This window comes from Emiliania huxleyi, assembly GCF_000372725.1.
Source record: "Emiliania huxleyi CCMP1516 unplaced genomic scaffold EMIHUscaffold_103, whole genome shotgun sequence".
In the NCBI taxonomy this organism is placed as follows: domain Eukaryota; phylum Haptophyta; order Isochrysidales; family Noelaerhabdaceae; genus Emiliania; species Emiliania huxleyi.
In genome coordinates this window covers 229,111-246,146 of record NW_005202237.1, presented here as the reverse complement: position 1 = coordinate 246,146, position 17,036 = coordinate 229,111, and the positions used below count along the sequence as shown (strand labels likewise).

The following is a 17,036-nucleotide window of genomic DNA, read 5'->3' as shown; positions in this document are numbered from 1 at the left end:
TTCGTGGTGGCTGTCGCCGTCGGTGAGGAAGGTGACGTCGTAGCCTTGCTTTGGTAGCAGGTCGACCATCGCAGCCTGGTCTCTCACACAGCCCGGCAGCGCCAGGTGGGTGCCGGGGTACGAGCAGCAGATGCACAGCGCCTTGCGCTCGGTCTCGCCGGCGCCCGTCTTGAGGTAGTTGAACTCCGCACGAGCAGCGCTCCCGCGGTGCTGCGCCTGGGGGGGGCGCGGCACGGGGCGAGAGGGCAGGGTGGTGCGGATCTCGGCGGCGGATCTCGGCGGATCTCGGCGGATCTCGGCGGATCTCTGCGCCTGGATGCGCGCCACGGGCGGGCACGGAGGCGGCTGCGATGTCTTGCACCCGCGTGCGCGCGCCATCGCCGCCTCTGCAAGCTGGATGCGAGTCGCCTCTGCATCTGCGCGAGCGAGGTGGCCTCGGTAGACGGCCTGCGTGGGTGGGGGGGTGGGTGGGGGTGGGGGGGTGGGTGTGGTGGGGGGGGGGGGGGGGAAGTTTAAGGAACCTTTGGGGGAGGGGTTAACCCGGGAAGGAATGGGGTGTTTTAAAAGGAAGGGCCATTGGAAAAGGGGGGGGGGGGGGGGGTCCAAGGTCCAAGGTCCAGGTACTCCCGAGGGAGGAGCTCCCCTCGCCTGCACTCTCACCGCCGCCTCCGCCTCCTCCCGCTGCAGCCTCGCCACCGCCACCGCCGCCTCCGCCACCGCCGCCTCCGCCGCCTCCGCGCCTGCCTCGCCGCCCTCGCCCTCGCCCTCGCCGCGGGGGGACAGCGCCTGCTTGGCATGCAGCCCGCGCAGCCGCGCCTCCGCCTTCTGCCGCGAGAGCGACGCCTGTCGCTCCTCGAGCTGCGCCGCCTCGAGCTTTGCCCGCGCGTAGTGGCCCCGGTAGCACGCCTGCACGCGTGTCGCGAGCGCCGCCCGCCGCTTCCGATCGTCGGCCGCTGCATCGGCCGACGGCGAGCCACCATCCAGGGGACCGAACGGATCGGCCGACGGGACAAGGCTCCGGAAAGGAGGGGAGACGGCAAGGGGCGTGCTCGGCGCCTCATACTCCTTGAGCCGCACCTCGAGCGCGGCGACCTGCGCCGATAGCGCCGCGCTACTGGCCAACTGTGCCTGGACTTTATATTCTGCTACCTCGTCCTGCGCTTGCCGCGCCGCTCGCTCCGCTTCCTCGAGCCGGGTCTCCAGATCCTGGATGTGGGCTTCGTACTGTGCGTCCAATATCTGGTTGGCGGCGGTGGCTCGATTGTGCGCCAGCTTTTGTTTGCTGCCGCAGGCTCCCATCGCGATGCGGGATGCAGAGCACAAACACGGCACCCTCTGCCTTTAAAAAAAAACCAATCTCCAGCGTATCCGTGTACGTGCGTGGAGTACAGTGTTGTGTGTCCGTTAGCTCCGAGTAGAGGGGGCGTTCTGCAGTTAAGGGGAAACCCGGTACACGGAACTAACCCTCGGAGACCCGTGTTTACTTTACGGCCCTTTCCCTGCGAACGCGCGCCCCCCCAGGGCTAGGGCTCTCTAGCCCGTAACCCGATGCCGATCATCCGGCCCGCTGGGTGCGCTTCTTAGCTCCCCGGCCCTGGATGTGAGGTTAATGACTGCACTCCAAGTGCTCCAAGGCGATTTTTGCGCAGCCCATACGCTCTGCCATCGGTGAGAGGCTGAGGGGTGTGACGCGTCACGCGACGCCCGCTCGCTCCCTCGCCCAATGGATCTGCCGGCCGTCAACCCAGTTTAGTTAGCCGGAGGGTCGGGAGTTTACCCGTGATGATAGTGCGAGGGACTGCGGCCACCTGCGGCTACGCCCAGCTTGAGCAGGAGCTCGAACTCCGCGCACAGAGCGAGGGAGACGCCGCGTCCATCTTCTCCTTGCTCATAGTCGCGCGCAGGGCGGCGCGCTCGGTGAGATCGAGGCGTGCGAGAGAGAGCCGGGGAGCGGTGCTCGAGCCAGACGGCCACCTCGAGCACGCTCCACTCCGACGGCGGCTATTAGTCAAGCCTTTGTAGCTTCCTCCCCCTTTCCCTACCAACACTTTTCTCACGCGACGGAAAACACTCCTCTGGGGGGGAAATCGATGCGCTCTCCGAGTGAGAGGCAGGGCCTCAGCCCCAAAACAATTCTAGCGGCGGCTCCGCCGCATGGACGCCCACCGGCGGGCGCGCATGGCCGGTTGGCAGTCAACGTCCGGGGTGGTGCCAGACGTTGTCACCGGCCTTGTAGCCGCCCTTCAGAAAGACGAAGCCATGCGAATCGAGCAGCGCGGCAGCGCGATCGAAGTCGACGTTGCGCATGTGCGTCGCCTCGAAGACGACCCGCTGGACCGGACTGGAGGCAAACGGGTACTGAGACAGCACACTGTAGTCGTGACCCTCCGCATCTGCGCGGGGCCCTCGTGCGTCAGTATATGCGACGCAGGCCCGTCTGCGGCGCTAGTGTGTGTGCGCACCAATGGTCAAGAGTGAGACGTGCTCCCACGGTAGCTCCTGTCGCATGCAGTAGCAGCGCACGGTAGTCGAGCGCATGTTGTCGCGGATGACGCGCGAGCTGCAAGAGGCGTCGTAGGCACGGCCCGCCAGTAGCTGGCCGCACAGGGCGCACGGGCCGCGTTGCGTCGTGTAGAGCCGTTGGAACTGGACGAGGTGCGATGCGCTGAGCGATGAGATCTCGGAGATGAAGGTGTCGATCGCCTCGAGGCGGACGTGCTCGCCGTTGGTCACGCTCCTGCTCACACGCCTGCCGATGGCCCTGTCGTGCAGGGGGAGGCACCTAGCATCAGCGTGCAAAGAGCCCCAGTTCCCTGTCGCGTTTGACGTGTCCACGTGCCAGAACGGCACCGGCTCCGACCCACACTGGTCGCACACCGCGGCGTTCACCGTCCGCACGCGCCGGTAACGCGTGCGATTCGAATACTTGGCGCGCAGCCTCGCAAAGATGGGCGGCGCGGGCTCAAGCAGGAGGGCACGCCATCCGAGCGCCACGCACTGCGGCCCTGGGTCACTGTTGGCGTAGCTCGTGCTCTGGTGCAGGTTGGCTCCGATCTGCACCAGCGTCGCGTGACTAGGATCGAGGGTCCGTATCCACTGCTCTGTGCTCCTCTGCTGATTGGCCGAGAGCGGCGCATGATGACTGGCAACCGTCTTCTTGAGCTGCAAAACCGTGTGGTGCCGTTGCAACCACTCCTCGTCGGTGGCTGGCTGTATACCCGGCACTAGGCGGGCGAGATCTGCGTGGTTCAACGTCGTGTTGACCCGGAGCCATGCATGCGGCATTCGACGTGCGTCCTTTCTCTCGCTTACGCCGTTCTGGCGGGTGTGTATTCTTTTTGCTTGGGCGGCCAGCATGCTGAAATTCTGCAAAAACCCGACCGGCCCCTGCGGTGCCCCTACCTACCTACCTACCTACCAACCCTACTTATGGGAAACTAAAAAAGAAATCATGGGACGGGTGAAGGTGGGGTACTATACCAACTAAAGTGATGGTTGGTGGTACTCTCCTGCAACCACAGTCCTTCCTGAGACATGACAGGCCACTCTCAAGCCCTACAAGCACCAGATCACCCACTTGGGGAGGGTTGACATCGTGATTTCGGCGGAATTTTTTCTTTTTTTCCTGTGAAACTTCCGGCGTGAAGAGAGGGAAAAACCCGACGGGAGGGCCCAGACCTACCCTACCTACCGGCATGCTGGCCGCCCCACAACAACCGTCTTCGCTGACTCTTTGTGTGCTGTGTCGTTGGTTTTGAGCATATCTTGCGCAGTGGAACTAGCTTTCGTTCGGGCCACGGACCGATGGAGGTGCTACCACAGAAAACCTTAATAAAATGTGTCTTGGGATCCGTAACACTCAATCCACAATCAACGCACAATCGGGACCGACCCACAAACAAGTTCGGTAAACTAAAGCAAGCTATAGATCGGTCCGTAAGTGCCTAAAGGTGTCACATTATATCTTCGCGGCAGCGTGCTTTCACCAAGAAGCCCCTCCCCCGAGACGGCTGGAAAGTCCAGCGCCCGCGCCCAACTTCCTGGAGTCCCATGCATCAGGGTAGTGCACACGTGTAAATAAAACGCCTGCTGCTGATGTGCCTCAAGAAATTCGTGTGCCGCAGCGAGGGTCCAGTCCGGGTTGTGCTCTGCGAATGGCTGACGCATATTCTGGTCGTAGACATGTTTCGCCCAGGTGAAGCCGTATGTCCGCCGGATGATCTCCCGAGCAGTCAGCTCATTCCGGCAGAAGAGATTGCTCATGCCTAACCGGTCGCTATGGTTCGCGCTGGAGTACTCAAGCAGCTGCTCTTGCGTCCACAAGGGCCCAACATGGAACTTGCCTGTAAAGCCCGTGGCATAGCCCGCATCCGCCAAAAGTGCACCGATGTTCGACCGGTCGTGTTCAAGCGGGACATTGAACTGGTTGGGCATAGCCTGGACCTTGTGTAATGGGTTTGGCACACCAAACTTGGTGCTACTATTATGTGCTGGAGGTGAGAAGTCACTTTCACCACGGCAGACAGAGCTATAGCAAGAGGTGCCATATCGCCCTGTGAGGAAACTGTATCGCGATGGTGCACACAGTGGGTTGGACTACGTGAATGCACGATCAAAGACGAGGCCCTCTCGTGCTACCCTCTCCAAGTTGGGTTGCGAGCCCGCTGCAAGCCCCCCTGGGTACACGCTCATGTTCACACCATCGTAGTCGTCAAAGAGGAAGCAGAGTATATTTGGCCTCCTGGAAGCTTCTTCGAGTGTCGGGGGCATAGCCGCCTTGAAGCAACGGCACGCCGCACGTGTGAGAACGAGAAAAAAGGGAAGGAGAATTTAAACAAAAGAACTCTCTCTCACAGCACACAGGCTCGACACAGGTGCGAACTGGCGCGTGCTAGTACTATCACCGGCACACCACCGGAGCCGCCTAAGCGACTCCGTTAAGAACGGCAATGCACTTAGCTCCGTGCACAATGCCGCTGTCCCCGCACGCTAGCTCGTTCACCGTCTGCCACGCCACGGCGGTGTGGAGAACGACAGACAAGCGCTGCATCTGCAGCCCGTGCCAGTTCTTACTACTCTCAATTCGAGGCTCAGGACTCGTGACTCATGGCTCGTGACTTCTGGAGGGAGTCACGATCTACCTGTCCTTAAGGACATTGCGCTGATTGTCTGCAAGCCCTCGTCCGGAGGGAGCACAACCTTTGCAGAACCCTGCAATAAACGAGAAACACACACACACCACGCATGTGCAGCCCGCCCGCACACACGCCACGCATGCACACATGCACACACACACACGCACGCGCGCACGCGCGCACGCACGCACGCACGCACACACGCGCGCGCGCGCGCACGCACGCACGCACACACGCACACACGCACGCACACCCGCCCGCACACACACCACACATGCACACATGCACACGCACACACGCACGCACGCACGCACGCACGCACGCACGCACGCACGCACGCACGCTCGCTCGCTCGCTCGCTCGCACGCACGCACGCACGCACGCACGCACGCACAGGCGCACACACACATACACGCACACACACACGCACGCACGCATGCACGCACGCACGCACGCACACACGCACGCACGCTTGCTCGCACGCACGCACGCACACAAGCCGTACCTGCACTCTTACTTGTACTGGCACTTGCACTCACTTGTTCACCTGCCAGGCCGGTGCGGACGAATAGGGCAAGTATGACACGCTTGGCCAGTTCGAATCTCTCGTTGTCGATGGCCCCCTTCACGACCACACACGCCGCGTAGCCTGTTTGTGAGTGGGTGTAAGTGTGCCCATGTAAGTGTGTACTGCATGAGTGTGCATCAGCTGGCAAAGAATACACATACACAAGCAAAAGAATACACACCTGTTCTGGCAATCTCTCTCTCTCTCTCTCTCTCTCTCTCTCTCTCTCTCTCTCTCTCTCTCTCTCTCTCTCTCTCTCTCTCTCTCTCCTCTCTCTCTCTCTCTCTCTCAAACCCTGTCAGCAGCCCTCCTTCGGGAATGTTCGTAAGAGCTACACAAGGGCCTTTACTAATCACGAGATCGCCCGACAGCGGAAGTTTCACCGACTTCAAAGAACGCGCTTCCGACACCCGTGACACTGCCGCCAGGATGGGAGCGGTGGCCATGGAGACCGACGCGAAGGCAAAGCTCGCAAGGTCGCTCGAGAAGCACCTCCAAAGTCCGGAATACATCAAGGGGTGGGAAGTGGACAAGCGGCGTTGCGTTGGGGCCAAGCGCCAGAGCCTGCGCAAGGCGGCAAGGGATGCCAAGCGCGAGCTGCGAGGGGAGGGGAAGAACTGGCTCAAGGCCATACTTAACCTCCAGATGGAGCTCGCGGCTGCCGGAGAGGCCGATTTTGACGGCCTTCTCTCCGAGGCGCTTGCGGCGTGTGACGCAGCCACACCTTCGGGTGGGGAGGAGATTGGTGCCTGTGCATTGAAGTTGGCCCAGGAGCACCTGAAGCGGCCCCCGAAGGTGAATGGCGCGCGAGACTACGAGCAAGCAACGAAGCTGGCAGACAGCGTGCGATCCGCATCCGCCGCCTGGGTGGAGTCCCAGGCGGCAATGAAGAAGGCGAGGGCAGCATACGCGAGCGCAGTGATTCAGCTACAGGAGGAGCTCGTCAGAATCGGCGAGGGTGACTTTGACGGGTTGCTCCGCCAGGCGGTGAAAGGCCTACGCGACGAGGTAATGTTGCCAGCCAGCGTCCAGCCCCTTCGAGAGGAGATGCAGCAAGAGGAGACGCCCGACACCGTGGACGCACCGCCCATCACAGTGCCATCACCCGACATGGAGCCACCGCCGATCACAGTGCCATCACCCGACATGGATTCGACGCCACCGCCGATCACAGTGCCATCACCCGACATGGATTCGACGCCACCGCCGATCACAGTGCCATCACCCGACATGGATGCGAACTCGGCCCTTCCCTACGGAGAGCCTCCTGACGGAGAGGTAATGGTGCTTGCCTCGCCGCGGCCCGTCCCCGCCTCCCTCGCGCCAGTTCTGCCGCTGAGGATGGAGGTTAGCGAGATCGACGAGGGATGCGTCCGGCTCGGAACCCTCCCGGCGCAGCTGCAGGAAGGAACACGGACGGACGGTCGGTCGGGCGATCTGAGGTCCAACTAGGCGTATGCATTGCTCATCCAAGGCGATCACCTCGTAGAAACCTAACTACAACGGGGGGGGCTTCATTGCGGCGAAACGAACTCTTTCGACGGCCGCGGAGCGGTGGACGGCGCGAACAGGGTCGACGGCATCCCGCTCGAGGAGCGCTCCTGCGCGAGTCCTTTCAGGCGGGCGCGCAGGGCGTGTGCGGTGGGCTCTGCGAAGGCGAGCGGGTTCGTGGGGCGAATGGCGTTCCGTTTCAGCCGGCAGGTATGACGGAGGTCGACTGGTCGGGCCTCGGCTTGCATGGCAGGCGCATTTCGAATCTGCTAGTTCGTACCCCACCGCCCCTCCCAACTACACCACCCCCCGCTCCCTCGCCAGGCACATGGTCCCATACGATAGCATGCACGAGTCTGGTGCCGCCGCCGCCGTTCTCGCCACGATACGAGCTGCCGCTCCGGCGCTCCCGGCGGCAGCGCAAGCGAAGCTGGAGGAATTCATGCCCTGCTGCGTGCGAGTCGCTTTCGAGACCATGGGAGGTCGTCAAATCAGACCAGCGAGCTCGCTCTGCGGCTGGAGCGCGGACAAGCTGCGGGCCAACGGTGGCGACGGCGGGCTCAAGCTGCTGGTGCTCCTCGGCGACGCTGCGAGCGTCACGGAGGGCTTCAAGTACACTCGTCGCAAGGACGAGCAGGCCCTGGAGGTACCCCTACGGCCGGGCGAGATGCTGCTGCTCTATGGCGAGGCCCGCTCGTGGCTGAGCGCTGTGACGGGCTACGCGCCTCCCAAGGGGCGCGCCAAGGAGAGCGGCGGGCCCTTCTCCTTTGTCCACCTATCCTTCGAGGATTTGCGCAACTATGCAAAGGCCAAGCCAAAGGAGTATGGGAAGCTACTCCGGCCGTCGCACCCGTCGGCTGGCGACGGGGGCTACAAGTGGATGCAGTTCTCGTACACGGTTCGAAAGGCGCCGTCGGGGCCAGGCGGATTGCCCGTGATCGATTTGCGTGGCCACGAGTGATGAGGCCCCGGGGGCGGGTCAACCACCCCTGGGCCCAGGCAGGACGACCACATCTCCATCTACAACGCTTCGTTCCGGCACACGCGTGAAGAGTCGGTAGTCGTTTTAAGAGGGGGAAGTAGGCGCAGCTGTGATTAGATTGGGGAGAGATGTGATTGTGTAGAGCCATACACTGCGAGCGGGGGTTGGAATCTCTTCGGCCGTTCGGGAGAAAGCTCTGTGTGATCATGCGGTGATCGTTTTTATTAAATAAATGTGAATAAAACAGTCAAACTCTGAGACGAGATGGGATTTACGGATGACATTTGACATGTGTTTTCGTTCACGTTGGACGTTATTCCTGTTCTAACCACTCGTCTTTCGAGAAATATATTGTGCAAACGTGTGTGCCGCCGCGTGGATGAGGAGAAAGCCGGTCGTGCACCGAGATACATGCACACACGGACACGGGGATCACACGCGCACAGAGCAGAGCATCTCTCTTGTCTCAACGACAAAAGACGCATCGCATACATTCACTCCATCAGCAATCTCCAACCGCCCGCCTCCCCATACTGCAGGGACAGACGTCGTCGGACAAATTGGCGCAGCCCGGGCACCACCCCAGCCTACGGCGGTCGCGACGGCAAGCGGCACGGCGCTGGCGACGAGGCCGGCGAGAGCGGCGCGGACTTGGAGACACGCCCAAGACCCTCGAGACCTCTCCGCGCCGCCTCGCGCAGCTCGAGCGCCTTGAGCTCAGAGGCGGGAGCGCACCTGGGGAGCAGGGGGGGGGGGGGGGGGTCCGAGGCCTTGCTCGTGCTGGGGGCTGGGTCCAAGCGGCTGGCGCTGCCATGTCAAGCTCATGGCTGAGGCTGCTTCGGGCTTCCGAGGAAAGGGGCGGGGAGGGGTCAAGGTCGGAGGCAAGTCAGGGCGGGGAGAGGGGTGGGAGAGGCGGAAGCGGGGGAAGGGGGGAGGGGCACCGCTCGTCGCAGAGCAGCCTCCGGTAGAGCTCCTCCCCCACCGTCTTGTGCCCCAGCGACACGTGAGCCGCAGCGAGCGGCAGCAGGACCGCCGGGTCACCGCACGAGACATACTCCGCCTCCAGCGCCTCCGCCTTCCCCTCCGCGCCGCCGCCCTCCCTCCCACCCGCTCCCGCGCCGCCTCCGCCCGGCGTGGCGGGCGCCTGCCGCACGCTCGACGAGGCGTCGCCCCTCGCCGCCCGCCCCTCGCCCCTCGCGCGCCCTGCTCGGCCGATGAGCTTCTCCGCGTAGCGCGCCTAGCCGCGGGGGGGGGGGGGGGTGGCGCCTCGAGTGCGCCTCGGCTGGACTGACGGGATCGCTCTCGCTCTACTCGCTCTCGCTCGCAGCCGCGCGCCGTCAGGTTGGGCGGCGGCGCAGTCGCCTGCGCCGGCTCGTTCAGCGGAGAGGCGGAGGCGCGGATCTCAGCCGCCGCGGAGCAGCCGTCTGCCGCGAGGGCCCCGCCGCCATCCATCCGGGCGGCGGCGGCGGCGAGCGCCTCCATGAAATCGGGCGGCGAGGCGGGCGGCGGCGCAGTGGGCGGCGAGGAGGGCGGGGACGGCAAATCGTCGCTCGAGCATCCCCGCGCCCTCCGCAGCTCGGCGACGCTCACCTGCGGGTTGTCGAGCAGGTCGAAGTGTGTGGGGGTGGGTGGGTGGAGGTGTGTGTGTGGGCGTGTGTGTGTGGGCGTGGGCGCGAGACGTACGCAGTGGGACCATCTCTATCGGCGGCGTGTGTGCGGGCGGGCGGTGGGCGGGCATGACGACTTGTGCGGGTGTGGGGAGTCACTTGTGCGGGTGTGGGGAGGCACGCGGGAGGCGCGCGGCGCGCACCCCGCGGTAGCGTTCGAGCGAGGAGGAGAGGGGCGAGGTGCGGAGCGGCGTCGCAACCTCGATCGACGGCAGCAGCTCCGGCGCCACCCACGTCTCGATCCCTGGGCGAAGGGAGAGAGGACGGTGTGTGGTTTGGCAGCGGAGGCGGTTCAAGTCTGCAGCGCCGTGCAAGGCTCTACGACGTAGCTTTGTGCGCGCGCCTCGCGGGCCGCTTCCCGCGCCGACGAAGAGGAAGAGCGGCTGCAGCGGCGGCGGCAGCAGCGCGCGCAGGATGCGCCACGCAGCGTGGAAGGCGAGGGGCGCGTGGAGGAGGAGGACGGAGACGAGGGAGGAGGGGTACGTCCTGCGGGGGAGGGGCGAGGGGCGAGGGGGGCGCGAGGGGGGCGAGGGGTTTGGGGGGGAGGGGGGGGAGGGAGAGGGGCAGGGGGCGAGGGGCGAGGCAGGAGGTGGCCACTTGAAGAGGAGCCAGAAGAGCTCGACGAGGGCCGCCTGGTCGAAGTTGCGCCAGCCGAAGCCGCGACAGTTGACGACGAGGAGCAGCTCGTCCGGCGCGGAAGGCGCCGCCTCGCGCAGGAGAAGGTTGGGGGTGGGGCTTCTCCGCACTCAAGGACGGGGCGAGGGTGGGCTCTCTCCCCACGCACCTCGTACAGCGTGCGCTCGGTGCTCCAGATGGCTGCACAGCGCAGCGCCTCGCGGCCGTACCAGCTCGCGCTCGGGTCGAGCAGGGCGAGGTGCAGCAGCAGCAGCGGGGCGCCTGACCCGAGAGGGCGCACTCCTCAAGGCGGTTCGGCGGCGAGCTGCGGCGGCGGCGGGCGCACCGCGGCCGGGGCCGTCCGGGCGGGCGTGGCCGGCGCCAGAGAGGAGCGGGCCGTCGAGGGCGAACGGCTCGAAGTGCGCGGGCGTGATCTCTAGCGGGGAGCGGAGGGAGGGGGCGAGAGAGGGGGCGGGCGGCACCTGCGCGAGGGCGAGGGGGCGGGGGGCGGAGTGACGGGCGTGGTGACGGGCGAGGGAGGAGGGCAGGGCGATCCGGGCAGAGGGGGAGCGTCGCGCCAGCCAAAACTCGAGGTACTCGCGAAGGAAGCCTATGTTTGCGCGCGGGTCGCCCCGGCCAGCGAGCACGAAGGAGCCGGCGGCGGCGGCGGCGAGGTCGCGGCTGCCGACTGGCGCGTCCGACGCCTTGAGCTGCCAGAGCAGCGGCGCCAGCTCGAGGACGGCCCTCGCCCTCAGCCTCTCCACCTCGCCCGCCTCCGCGTGCCGCGGCGCAGGCTCCTCCGAGGCGCGGGCCCTCGCAGGCAGCCTCCGCCTCGCTCGCGCGGCGGGTGCGGCCCCCCGGGCAGAGGCTCCCCGGGCAGAGGCAGGGCTCGGGCCCGCCGCCTCGCCTGGAGGAGGCGGCTCGCCGCGCTCCGCAGCCTGCGACGCTTGCGCGGCGGCGACCTCTGCTGCGGCAGACGCTTGCCGCTCCTCGTCCGCCTGCCTCGCCTGTGGCGGCGGCGGAGCGAACCGTCGGCCTCCTCCTGGCCCAAGGCCGGGCCCCGAACCCTGCCCCGAGCCGACCTGGCGGCGGCGGAGCTCCGCGTCGGCCTCGCCGTTCTCGATGTGCAGGCTGACGGCCGCGGAGAGGTCGCCCCCTGCCGCCTCGAGCAGCACGATCGCCTCCTCGGGCGCAAGGCCAGTGACCTCGGACAGGGCGTGCAGCGGGGACTCGTCGCCGTCGCCTTCGAAGACGTGAGCGCCGCCGGCAGGGGCGTGGGTGGCGCCGTCGTCCTCGCCGTGAGCAGACGCGAGGACGAGCATCGCGGCCGCATCAGCGCGGCACTCGGACGCGCGCACGTACCCGAACAGAGCATCCGGGTCGTGCATGATCCCTCGCGCCCGGGCTGCATCCTGTGGAGAGATGGCTCCCGAGAGCTCATCCGTGGAGATTGCCCTCTCCACCTGGAAGAGTGTCTCCACGGCCGCAGACACATCCGCCTCCGGCTGCGACACGAAGAGGCTCTCCACCTGGCTCGCGAGTTCAGCAGGCAGCCGCTCGTGCTCCTCCATTCCTGGGAGGGTCAGTGTGTGTATGTCGAGCCGTGGGCCGGAATGGGAGACCTCTTGAGGCCCAGGTCGTCGGCGCCTATCGTCGGCGCCGTCGGTATTGCTCACACGTGAGAATCACCTATGAGCCAAAAGAATTCGGTGATTTCTTTCTTTCTTTTTGTATAATACAACACAGTACAACGGGGGGGCGAAGAATAGGCAGCGAACTTCCCTCGCGCACAACACTGGGCACGGGACTGGCGGAGCGCACCACTGGCACAAACACACACAACAACGCCATTCGTGTGTCTTTTGTTTGTGTGAGTCTGTGTGCTGGCTCTTACGAACATACACCCCCAGGAGCCGGCGAACTGCAGACAGGGTTGCTTATTTCCGCTGTGTTGGTGTTGTGTGTGTGCGGGCGGCAGCCTGGCGGCATTTTTCATTCATCACACGGGTCGGTCCCGCCATCGGGATATGCATCTACGTACTACGCCGAAGGTACCTCACAAACGTTCACAAAACTTGATCGGTGCAGAAGCCGGATCTTGCGCAGCGCACACAGTTGGGCTTGCTGCCGCAGTCGGCGTCGGCAGAACAGGGCGGGCCTCTTTCGCCGGGGACGCAAGTGCGGCTCTCGAGGAGGTGGATGAGGTCCATCTCCTCGCCGACCAGCTCCGCCTCCTGCTCCTCGAGGCTGGGCGCGCCGCAAGTCTTCTCAAAGTCCCGTTGGCGGGCGAGCACCCACTCGCCGCTCGGCTTCGCGCAAGCGGACAGTTGCACCTCCGCGTGCTCGCTGTCCACCTCCCACACCGGGTATCCGGCGGCGAGGAGGACGGGCTGCGGGGAGGGCGTGACCAACGGGGTCAGCGGATGGTGTGGGGTCGTGCTGGGATGTGCTGGTGAGGGTGAGGGTCGTCAGTGATGGGCAACGAATAGGGCGATCTGTCTGCGCCGCCACCTCGATGAGTGTCATCCCTCCAACGCGCGCCGTGCGGATGAGACCAAGCGGCCCGCTTGCCAAGCCGCATGCCTGCAGCGATCCATGCGAAGGCGTGAGGCGAAGCAGATGGCTGCACATCAGATTCATCCGTGGGAGTAAACGTGCCTGCGTGAAGTAGTCGTCAGCAGAGTCAACGCCAGCGCACGCGCCATGCTTGGTGAACTCGTGCTCCTGAAAGTCGAGGATCTCCGCCTCCGTCTCGCCCGGCTTCTCGTAGCAGGTGTACACCTGACGCGCCAGCATTGCAGAGTCAGAGGGGCGCGATGGGCGCGGCTGCGTTGCAGCAATGGAGCGCCTCGGTCGGTGGCAATTGGCTTTCGGGCCTCACGCATGCGCTCGAGCCGTAATCCCCATTCTCTGGCCACAGGCCGTGGAGTCCCGGCCCGAGGCCATATTTGCCGGGCCCGAGGCCTGATGAAAGGGTCAGGACGCCGCAGAGCGCCACGCTGCTGCCGCACTCCATGAAGCCGCCCTGCTGCTTCCTCGAGTACAATAAAGCAACGAGGAGCGCCCCCGCAACCACTGCGCCGATCAGGATGCGCTTCCTCCAGACGCTCGACGGGGGGCCACTCGTACGCCGGCCCATGGATCGGTCGATGAATCAAAGAGTGAAATGGCCCAAAACGGCGAAACGCGAACACACTGCATGCGGGCCGTGGACGGGACAGCCGATATCGGGGCAGTGTTCAGTGCATGGGGCGGCACCTAGCTATGGGGAAAGGCATGTCCGCAGAGAGATCGAGTCGAAAAAGCGGAGCCGAGACATCTTCGCGCCGATACGGCGAGGGGTCAAAGTCGGTCAAGTTGCCCATGGTCGAGATTGACGCGGCGAGCGCTTTTAGCATGGCGCGAGCTGGCACCACGACCTTCGGAGGTGTGCCCCGAAAGGGTCACGTCTTGGAGGAGGGGAAGCGTGAGATCATGCTTATCGGGTTGTTTGATGAGATCGACTTCAATGATGACGGCAACATTAAGCTCGAAGAGTTTTGCGCCGTCTACACTTGCTGGGGCGAGAACAATAAGGAGAGGATGGAGGAAGACTTCAAGGTGATGGCAGAGTACAAGATGGATAGCTGTGACCTGATCGACACGATACAGCGATACGAGTTTGTGCCGTACTGCAGCAAGCTGTTTGCGCTGTGGGATGACGACACGTTTGTCCACGTCGTCAAGAAGCTGAAGGAGCTCGCAAAACGGAAGAAGCCAGCAACCGTAGCGCAAGCTCCGAGGCGCCCCTATGCAACAAAATCTTCCTCCTTCAACTTTGGTCACAGCAGTCGGTCGTCAGTGACCGACATGGACATGTCCTTGGACGATCCGGTGAGGGACAAGCTTCAGCAGATCTTCAAGGCGTGCGACAGCAACGGAGACGGGCGGCTGAATCCGAAAGAGCTCAGGGGTAGCCTCGGCCTCGGCGAAGCGACCTTTGACTGGATGGACGTCCCTGACGGAGTGGGCGACGGTCGGGTGTCGATGGATGAGTTTGTGGCCGGGATGAAAGAGACGTACCCGACCTCTGTGTACGGCGTGCAAGAGCTGAACGGGATCTTTCGGGACATGCAAGAAAAGGCGGAGAGGGCCAATGCTCCAGCGGAGAGCAGAGGTGGCGTCGGCGGCACGGGCACGAGCCACGGCGCGGGCTCAAGCTTGGACGCGGGCCCAGCTGCAGGTGCGGACAAGGGCTTCAAAGAGGTGCAGGTCACCTATGTGTTGGTCGAGCACTCTTCCGATGGACCCGTCAAGCACCCTGCATATGCCGAGGAGGCAAAGGCACGCGCCGCTGCCAAGAAGCTCACCTCGGGCTACACGCTCTACCGAAACCAGATCTCAGAGATAGAGCGCGCGCCGCACCCCAATGAAGCCGGGCTCTCCGTGCCGCCTTCAGCGCCGGGCAGCCCGCTGCCGATGCTGCCTCTACCACCTCCTGTGTCGGAATCCCCGCCCTGCCAGGCAAATCGTCGCCCGACCCCACTGATCCGCGAGGCTTCTGCCAGCGCAATGGACAGGCTGTCGTTCAGAAAAAGGGTCCCGCTGCGGGTCTGAGGAGTAAGGTATCAGAGGTCCAACACCCCGCAGGCGCCCATTCTTTGTCAATCTGTCACTTTTTAGGACACCACGGCTCCGCACCCCGCCCCGCTCCGCTCAGATGCTCAGAGTTCGCACCTCACACGCGATCAAGTGGGTTTGGTATTTTTATCCATCTCGCACCGGAGACGTGGCCTCCTCTGAATGTTGCGCGCCGCCGGAGCCCTCCGCCGCAACGCTCGCAGCGCGCTCGAGCTCTCTCTGCTCCTCCAGCGCCATGTCGATACTCTCTGCAGGCTGCAGCATCGGCTGCGCCTCCCACGATGTGACCAGCGCGTTGGCCTCTGCAGCGTCCTCGCTGCCGCCGGCCCGGCCGCCCGCGCGCCCTGTTAGCTTTGTCAGCCGCACCAGCGCCGCCGCCTTGAGCTGAAACTCGAGCTCGTACGCCTGGCACCACAGGCGGGAGGCCGTGGCTGGGCGTTGGAGGCTGCAACCGCAGGGCCGGGCTTACGAGCTGCGAGGCGGCGGAGCTGGAGGGGAGGCACAGCGGGCGTGACACGGGGCAAAGCCGCACCTCCACCGTTGCTGCTGCCGCAGCGCTCTGGTCGGCGGCAGAGCAGCTGAGGCCAAGCGGACCGCGGTCGACGGCGACGGCGGCGCCCAAGCCCCGGACGCTCGCACGCGATGCTTGCACCGCTGCGTACATGCTCTGCAGCTGCCTCTCGTGCTCCTCGACCAGGCGCTCGAGCTTCGGGACGAGAGCCGCGCGCTGAGCCGCCTCGCGCGCCTCGGCGTCCGCTATCTCTGCGGCAAAGTCGGCGTCGGCCAGAGATACGCCCGGCCCGAGGAGCTCGTAGACGGAGCCAGCAGCACTCGGAGGCGGCTGTGCGGCGATGCCGCGCACGACTGCGAGCGACTCGGCAAAGGTCTCCGCCCACCTCGAGCGTCCGTCGTCGAGGAGGCGCTGCCACCCCGCCATGCGCCTTTCGCCGCCGGGGCGCGAACAAAAGAATTTTACCTGAGTACCCTTGGGTTGTCTGTTTTCTTTCTTTCTTTTACAGGCAGTCCCTCGCGCAGGAAAGAATTTTACCAAGGAAAGAATTCCTCTCGCCAATGTTCAATCCATTTCGTTTCTTTCTTTGTTTACCTACCTACCACAAGCAGACCACACAAGTGGCACAGAACGAGAAAGAAAACGCGCGGCTAACTAAAGTCTAAACCTTCTCCGAACGCCTAGCGCGCTCAGTAGAGCGCGAAGGAGGGGGCGGGGTCCACCACCGGCGGGGCCCTCGTCGCGAGGCGGAGGGGCTCGCCACGCGCCCCCGCCCCCGGCCCAGCTGCCGGGCCGCCTGCGGGCCGCCCTCTCGCCTTGGAGCGCCTGAGCAGGTTGGCGAGCTCGCGGCTCTTTGCGGTGGGGCCGTGCGGCCGAGGGGCAGGGTCGCTCGGGGGGTCGACGCTGGCGTCGAGGCGCGCGCAGATGCGGCCGGCGACGCCGCAGCGGTTTCCAAGTGCGACGAGTGCGCAGAACGCGCCGGTGAAGACAAAGGTGGTGAAGAGGACCTGTCCGTCGCGCGGGCCGCACATCCACGTCAGCAGCAGGTAGAGGAAGAGAGAGACGGTGCTGGCCGTGTGGCGCGTGGAGTAGTAGAGGCGCTGGCAGAGCTGCTTCTGCCTCTCGCAGTGTTGCAGCTGCATCATCCAGAGCGTGAGCGCGTAGGAGACGAGGATGGCGCCGAAGGAGAGGAGGAGGAAGAGGTCGTACTTGGTCGCGACCGAGACGATGTTTCGCTTGGAGCGCGTCATCAGCGCCGAGTGGTATAGCACGAGCGCGATCAGCGCAGAGTTGAGCAGGTTGAAGCGCCTGGGAGAGGCTCCCGGGTGCCTCAAGGGGACTCACACCAGGGGAAGCCTCGCTGGGGAGGGCAGGCGCGCGCGTCTCCAGCCACAGGGGCGTGATGATGTAGCTGGTGTGCGCGACGAGGACGATGAGGAACGGGACG

At 64.7% G+C, this 17,036-nt stretch overlaps 5 protein-coding genes across 5 annotated transcripts in view; 1 reads left to right on the top strand and 4 right to left on the bottom strand.

Annotated features, from left to right (window-relative positions):
* EMIHUDRAFT_222459 (hypothetical protein) overlaps positions 1 to 1,299 on the bottom strand; it is a gene marked incomplete at both ends in the record, with an annotated part of 6,561 nt that extends 5,262 nt beyond the window's left edge. Inside the window, 3 exons of the mRNA XM_005793082.1 lie at positions 37 to 216; positions 338 to 386; positions 782 to 1,299. Coding sequence (XP_005793139.1) covers positions 37 to 216; positions 338 to 386; positions 782 to 1,299 — 747 coding nt within the window. The remainder of the gene's footprint in view (positions 1 to 36; positions 217 to 337; positions 387 to 781) is intronic.
* An 894-nt stretch (positions 1,300 to 2,193) lies between these two features.
* Positions 2,194 to 3,357, bottom strand: EMIHUDRAFT_222458 (hypothetical protein; the record flags this gene model as incomplete). Its single annotated transcript, XM_005793081.1, has 3 exons — positions 2,194 to 2,393; positions 2,463 to 2,737; positions 2,783 to 3,357. 3 exons carry the CDS (start codon positions 3,355 to 3,357, stop codon positions 2,194 to 2,196), a joined length of 1,050 nt encoding a protein of 349 aa, XP_005793138.1.
* A 555-nt stretch (positions 3,358 to 3,912) lies between these two features.
* Positions 3,913 to 5,050, bottom strand: EMIHUDRAFT_222457 (hypothetical protein; the record flags this gene model as incomplete). Its single annotated transcript, XM_005793080.1, has 4 exons — positions 3,913 to 4,437; positions 4,509 to 4,553; positions 4,639 to 4,741; positions 4,956 to 5,050. 4 exons carry the CDS (start codon positions 5,048 to 5,050, stop codon positions 3,913 to 3,915), a joined length of 768 nt encoding a protein of 255 aa, XP_005793137.1.
* A 1,700-nt stretch (positions 5,051 to 6,750) lies between these two features.
* Positions 6,751 to 9,394, top strand: EMIHUDRAFT_69577 (hypothetical protein; the record flags this gene model as incomplete). Its single annotated transcript, XM_005793079.1, has 2 exons — positions 6,751 to 7,029; positions 9,185 to 9,394. The coding sequence occupies 2 exons, from the start codon at positions 6,751 to 6,753 to the stop codon at positions 9,392 to 9,394; spliced, it is 489 nt and encodes a 162-aa protein (XP_005793136.1).
* A 3,175-nt stretch (positions 9,395 to 12,569) lies between these two features.
* EMIHUDRAFT_466461 (hypothetical protein) lies at positions 12,570 to 16,015 on the bottom strand (the record flags this gene model as incomplete). Its single annotated transcript, XM_005793078.1, has 7 exons — positions 12,570 to 12,848; positions 12,970 to 13,239; positions 13,340 to 13,556; positions 14,092 to 14,246; positions 14,436 to 14,714; positions 15,220 to 15,483; positions 15,611 to 16,015. Coding segments are annotated over 7 exons (1,869 nt in total), but the record flags the coding sequence as incomplete, so codon positions are not given.
* Between the last annotated feature and the right edge of the window lie 1,021 nt (positions 16,016 to 17,036).